General features: G+C 40.0%; 1 protein-coding gene across 3 annotated transcripts in view; it reads right to left on the reverse strand.

The window, feature by feature from the left end:
• The window catches only part of LOC109705597 (probable methyltransferase PMT9), a 35,668-nt gene extending 30,842 nt beyond the window's left edge, over positions 1–4,826 (reverse strand). For 2 of the 3 annotated variants that reach the window (XM_020226353.1, XM_020226346.1), the window contains exons 1-4: positions 4,242–4,826; positions 3,966–4,130; positions 3,697–3,879; positions 2,992–3,586 (exon numbers count right to left, since the gene is read on the reverse strand). In XM_020226353.1, the coding sequence (XP_020081942.1) occupies positions 2,992–3,586; positions 3,697–3,879; positions 3,966–4,130; positions 4,242–4,544 (1,246 nt within the window). In that variant the 5' untranslated portion in view covers positions 4,545–4,826. The remainder of the gene's footprint in view (positions 1–2,991; positions 3,587–3,696; positions 3,880–3,965; positions 4,131–4,241) is intronic. The other variant, XM_020226341.1, reaches the window with a different exon arrangement.

Here is a 6,000-nt window from a genome sequence, read left to right on the forward strand (position 1 = left end):
AGAATTAGCTCTAAGTATCTATTAGGAAATCCACTTTCAAACATTCTAATATTGAACCATTACCTTTCTCACCACCACTCGTCCCACAATTACCACAAGCCGACCCTGTATCCTCTACATCCACTTTACCTTTGCTACCGACACTTCAACACCAACCAACAGCAACAACCCCCCGCCCCCACACCTATACCCTTTAGAACCCATGGTATGCTCACATGGTCCATGACTAAGCAACGGGATACTTCCATCCCTCTCTTGATTTCCTCACAATCTACTTTTCTAGTTGAACCTAATAATTTGTCTGAAGCGTTTCAGGATACAGGATGGCGTCAGGCAATACAGGAAGAATTTCAGACTCCTCTCTAATTCTACCTAGGATCTAGTTCCACCACCAACCTCTGTTAATCTTATTGGGTGTAAGTGGGTATAAAAAGTAAAGTAAAAAGCAGATGGTTTCTTGGAGCATTTGAAAGCACGTCTTGTTGCGCAAGGCTTCAAGCAGCAACAAGGGATTCATTTTGACGAGACTTTTTCTCTTGTTGTGAAGCCCACAACTATTCGAAGAGTTATTGCTGTTGCTTTATCTTCTGAATGGACTCTTTGCTAACTTGATATGCAGAATGCATTTTTTCATGATGTTCTAAACGAAGTTTATATGAAACAACCTCCTAGGTTTATTCATCCTTCGTTTTCTAATCATGTTTCCAGACTTCGCGAGGCTATTATGGACTCAAACAGGTACCCCGAGCTTGGTTTCAAATACTAGGAATTCAGCTGATCCTTCTATGTTTACCTTTCACAATGAGGAATTCTCGTTCTCCTATCCTATGTTGATGATATCATTATCCCAGACGACTTGTCCTCTATACTAAACTCCATAATGTTCACTCTAGAGAGAATTTGCTATGAAAGACTTGGGACCTCTTTATTTATTTTTTCGGGAGTGGAAGTAACTATTTCAACTCATGGTCTTCGGCTAACTCCACAGAAATATGCTTAACAGCTACTTAAGCGGCATCGTATATTCGTATGCTTTCCAGCAAGTCTGTTGCTACTTCGCTATCATCCACGACTTAGTTGTCTTCTCATAAGGGTCGCCTACCTGAGGATCCCTATATCTGCCACCAAATCGTTCGGGCGCTCCAATACCTTAACTTCACTAAACTAGATATCTCATATACTATGAATCTGGTTGCTCAGTTTCTACAAACACCTCAGAATCCTCACTTTCAGATTATTAAGTGCATTCTAAATTATTTTAGAGGGACAATGAGTTATGGCCTTTATTTTTCGCATTGTACTCCTCCCTTTCTCGTCGCTTACTCTGATGCTGATTAGACTAGCTATCCTGACACTCGATGTTCGACTTCTGATTTATATTTCTTGGTTCCAATCTTATTTCATGGTCTATCAAGAAATCTCTCACTCTAGCTCTTAAGCTGAGTATCGTGGTGTTGCATTTACTCTTGCCGAGAGCGTTTGGATCTACTTCAGGATCTTGATGTGTCACTATGTCATCCTCTCACTATCTATTGCAGCAATCTCAGTACAACATACGTTGCAGCCAATCAAGTATTACACACAGAGAAAGCATATCGAATTAGACTCATTTTCTACGCGAGGAAGTACAACTAAGTGATTTCTCTTTACTTCACATTCCTTCCGACAAATAGTTAGCTGATATCTTCACAAAACCTTTGCCTGCTGCTCATTTTACTGCGCTTCGTATTAATCTTCACATCCAGCCTCAGGATGCTCGGATTGCGGGAGCACAATAGAGATTAATTATTTCTGTATTTATGTAATTAGCACTATTGCTAGTTGTACTTTACTTATACAGCGCCTAGTTTAACACAACATGTACTATAAGGTGTTTTTTGTAATTGTGTTCACTACATATTTAATGGAAACCCTAGAGAGGACCTTTACGGCTTTAACGATCTTTCATCTTGGGCATCTATACTCTGCTTTGACCTAATATACACTAATCTACTTGCAAATTTAAAAATTGTTAATTTTGCTAATCAACTTCATCTAATAGTACCCTAATCCTAATGCAACCATTTATATGATTAAGTTGAAATAAGATCCAAATCTAGCTAGTAAAGCTTCGTTGTCATCAACCAAATGGCCAAGTCACAAACAAATGACCCCTTCTGTTATTCTCTTTGTAAGGTAAGAACCAAATGCAAGCCAAGTAACTATAATCTAAACAGGTAATAATTCCTCTGCTGGGCTAGACCACAGTGATTTGTGGGTGAATGTGTAAAGCCCACAGAGCAAAAATAACCTATTACGAGTTTATAGTCAAAATGGTCATCAATACATTGGAAGAAGCTGCGATGATTTATGCAAAACAATCAGTTGATATTAAGATAGGTACATATGCAAAAAAAAAAAAAAAAAAAAAAAAAAAAAAAAAAAAAAAAAAAAAAAAAAAAAAAAAAAAAAAAAAACATTCCTATCTTGTAATCAGATAATGTACATCAAATAGATCAACTCGACAACATGCAGTATTTACGTTATAATGGGTTGGAAAAAGCCATTTACGCTAATTGAGCCATAAGAGTCAGATTAGTAATTGCTAGTTTTGATAATGCGCAGGCTTTATAAGGGTTCAAGAAAGGCCATTTACCAATCACTAACTGATCAATCAAGAACATTACAGAGGTGCATCTCATTATCTCTTCCCTTCACCATCCAATTTTTCTTGCCCGTTTCTTTTTTCACCTCTCCAACCAGACCAAGTCTTTTTGACCAATTTAGCAAAAAAACTAATGCATTTCGTACAGAAATGCTCTAGCAGATTATAGGTTACCTGCTCCTTATTATTTTCCTTTTGGCATGCACGATTATCATTGAGATTTCGTGTTTATGCATCACCTAACCAAGAACTTACTGAATTCTATTGTAAAAAGAAACAGTTTGATTATAATGAAAATTATGACATCTAAAATAAAGCCCTTTAGGCAATCAATCAAGGTAACTTACTCTTTGAGTAAGGAGTTATGCACGCCTTCATGGATACATTCCAAACTTCATCAGGATCATCATCAGGGTCGCACATGGGAGGAAGGACTCCAATATCCCTTCTCAAGTAGCAACCATTTGTCAAAGGTTTAACCCATATAACTGTCTGGTTCTTCTTAGAAGCTATCCTCCAGCACATCCTCCGAACAAGATCACTCATCGCACTCCATATCCTTCTATTCTTTGCATCAGGAGCATAAGCCTCTGGAGAAGAGTACACAAAGTATCCCCCAGGCCTCAACACCCTATCCAACTCCATCAGCAGAATCCCATCCCTTTGAAGCCAGTCAATCCTACAACGAGAGCAGTGGACTAACTCAAATGATCTGCTTGGATACAGCAGCCTTCTTGTCCCCAATACACCCAGAGTTGAAGGAATTCCTCTCTCAAGTGCAAACTGTATCTGGTTCTCATGAACGTCGTTAGGCGCCAGAGACATTGCAATGATGTTAAGAGGAAGAAGGTATGCCCCAAAGCTCGCGACTCCGCAGCCAACATCAAAAACAGTCCGAATTTTTCCACCATTATTCAGCTTGTCATTCGAAAACTTGAGCATCTGATCTCAAAAAAGATTGGAAATAAGGGAATGATGAATAATCTTTCCAAAACAAAAACAGAGTGAAAATGGAAGAAACGTCGGATGGCATAATTGAACCTATTATAGACCTGCGCGATGTGAATGATATACTTGTCAGCTCCCGTGTGAAAGTGCGTTCCGCCGCCGGGGAAATTGATCTTATCTCCATTAACAACCATCCATCTCTGGTCCGACTTCTCCGCCGCGAGATGGGTATGCGGAATATTAGCTTTCCACACCTCATCCCGACTTGCAGGCCACCTTATCGGAATCTTCAACGTGCAAAATTAAGACAGGTTAGGCCCTAACAGCAGCACAAGAACGACATAGCAAACAAAGACGTTCGAGAAATACTCACGCGGTACCCAATGGGAGGAGGGATGAGGCAATTGTGGCGCCGAGGTTGCACCGGGCAGTGGCGCTCGTAATGCTCCATGAGCGACAGGTTGAGCTTCAGCTTGAGCTGGTAGAGAAGGTTCCGATCCAAGCAAGGAATCAGCTCCGACAATCTCATATCACACACCTAAAATATTTCCAATAATAATCAGAAGAGATGGTAGAAGAATTGGAACATCATCAAATCCATCCAAGCAGAGGTCGGAAGAAGAAGCAGCAGCCGAGATATAGGGAGTACAGGAAAGGACTTGACGACGTGGTTAGGAGGGAGAGTGGAGAAGGCGGGGGTGGTGGATTCGCTGTCACCGATGAAGCTGTGGAAGACGGGGTCGGCCCCGTCGTAGCTGGCAGAGTCGCGGCGGCGGCGGCGGCGGAGGCGGAGGGCAGGGCCGAAGGAGGTGCCGTAGTAGAAGCAGAGAAGGCCGAGGGCGACGACGGCGGCAATGAGGAGGGAGGAGAAGAGCTTCCGACGAGGAACGACACCGCGCTCTCCTCTCCGCTGCTGCTGCTGCTGCTGCTGGCTCTGCAGCGAGCCCTTCATTGGACCCTTTTTCGATCTTCCTCCTGCGCTCTTGTGCTTAAATAAATTAGCCTTTTTCTTTCTTTTACTCTAAATTCGATCGGAACGAAGGGTTTGAGGAGGGATGATGAGAAGAGGGCGGGGAACGAGAGTAAAACGGTGGCCAGTGAAAGAGAGATGGATGGAGTAATTAGGAGAGAGAAGGCGTTATGTTGGTGCGGTGGGGTGCTCTGCCGCCTGTCGTTGTTGGAACTCGGAACTCGGCGAGTGCGCGGAATAAGCGTTGAGCGAGAGAGCGAGCAGTGTAAGCGTGGCTAAAGATGGAATGAACGAATGAATGTTTTATGTAATTTTTAATTCGACCACTGTCTGACTGCGGACAAAACTTACGAGGGCGCCCGCTCACGCATTAGGGATTTCCGATTTAGTGCCACAAAATATACATTAATTTTTTATATTATTTTTTAGGCATTAAATTTTAATTATGAACTTCTCTATAGATTTTAATTTGTTTTAAATTCGTCGTAGAAGAAACAATCGACGTGTTAATTTTTTATGTGCAAAATAATATGCTTTTTTTTTTTATCGAATAATGCTAATCCTACAATCCCAACGGATTTAAGGGTCGTTATTTTTTCTCTTATAGTCTAAGCCACTTTTTATTTTTAAAACTAAAGAACTAACAGCCTGTTTGGTAATTACCAGAATTATACTCTGAAATATTTTACTTTATTTTTTTATATTTGGATAAATACTATATTTTTACAAAATTAAAACAATAGTCATTAGCTTTTTCAAAAACTAGTCCTTAAAAAATTTTGAATGTTATAAATGTACTCACAACTGATCAAACTAGTCGTTATGATTGCATAAATATAATAAAATAGTTTTACAATATTCAAAACTGATCAAACTAGTCTTTAAATTATTGGAATCTCATTATAAAAGCCTCTAACATCTATATAATACTCAAATCTTTCACTAGAATGCGTATAAATTATTTTTTATATATTCTATCTATCTATATCCAATTTTTTTATATCCTTTTTAAGAACATATGAATCAAAATTATTGGGGAAGAATGTAAGAAGACGATGATTAATAATGTTGGATTAAGCGGATTCAATTGGATTTAATTTTTGGATTAATTATACTCTAATATTAGTTAGAGTAGAATTGAGATTTAATCATAATTAATCACCTATAAATAGGCGATTTAGGGAGGGTGTACCGTGTACGGCTAAATAATAATAATAAAATATTGCGGCCGGATTCTTTATGCGAGCGTGGCCGCTGGCGGGAGCAAGATCCGTTGGTCGTGAGGGAAAAAAGAGCGAGAGCAAGGTGAGTCTCCAATATTTAGTTCTTTCATTTTTTTTCTTTTCCTCCTCCTACCTCCCCATCTCATCCTCCCTTCTCATTGTACCACCGTCACCGTCACCAGAGTGGTCATTGGCCACCTACGACCGGTGAGGGT

Source organism: Ananas comosus, linkage group 2 (assembly GCF_001540865.1).
Source record: "Ananas comosus cultivar F153 linkage group 2, ASM154086v1, whole genome shotgun sequence".
NCBI classification, from domain to species: Eukaryota; Viridiplantae; Streptophyta; class Magnoliopsida; order Poales; family Bromeliaceae; genus Ananas; species Ananas comosus.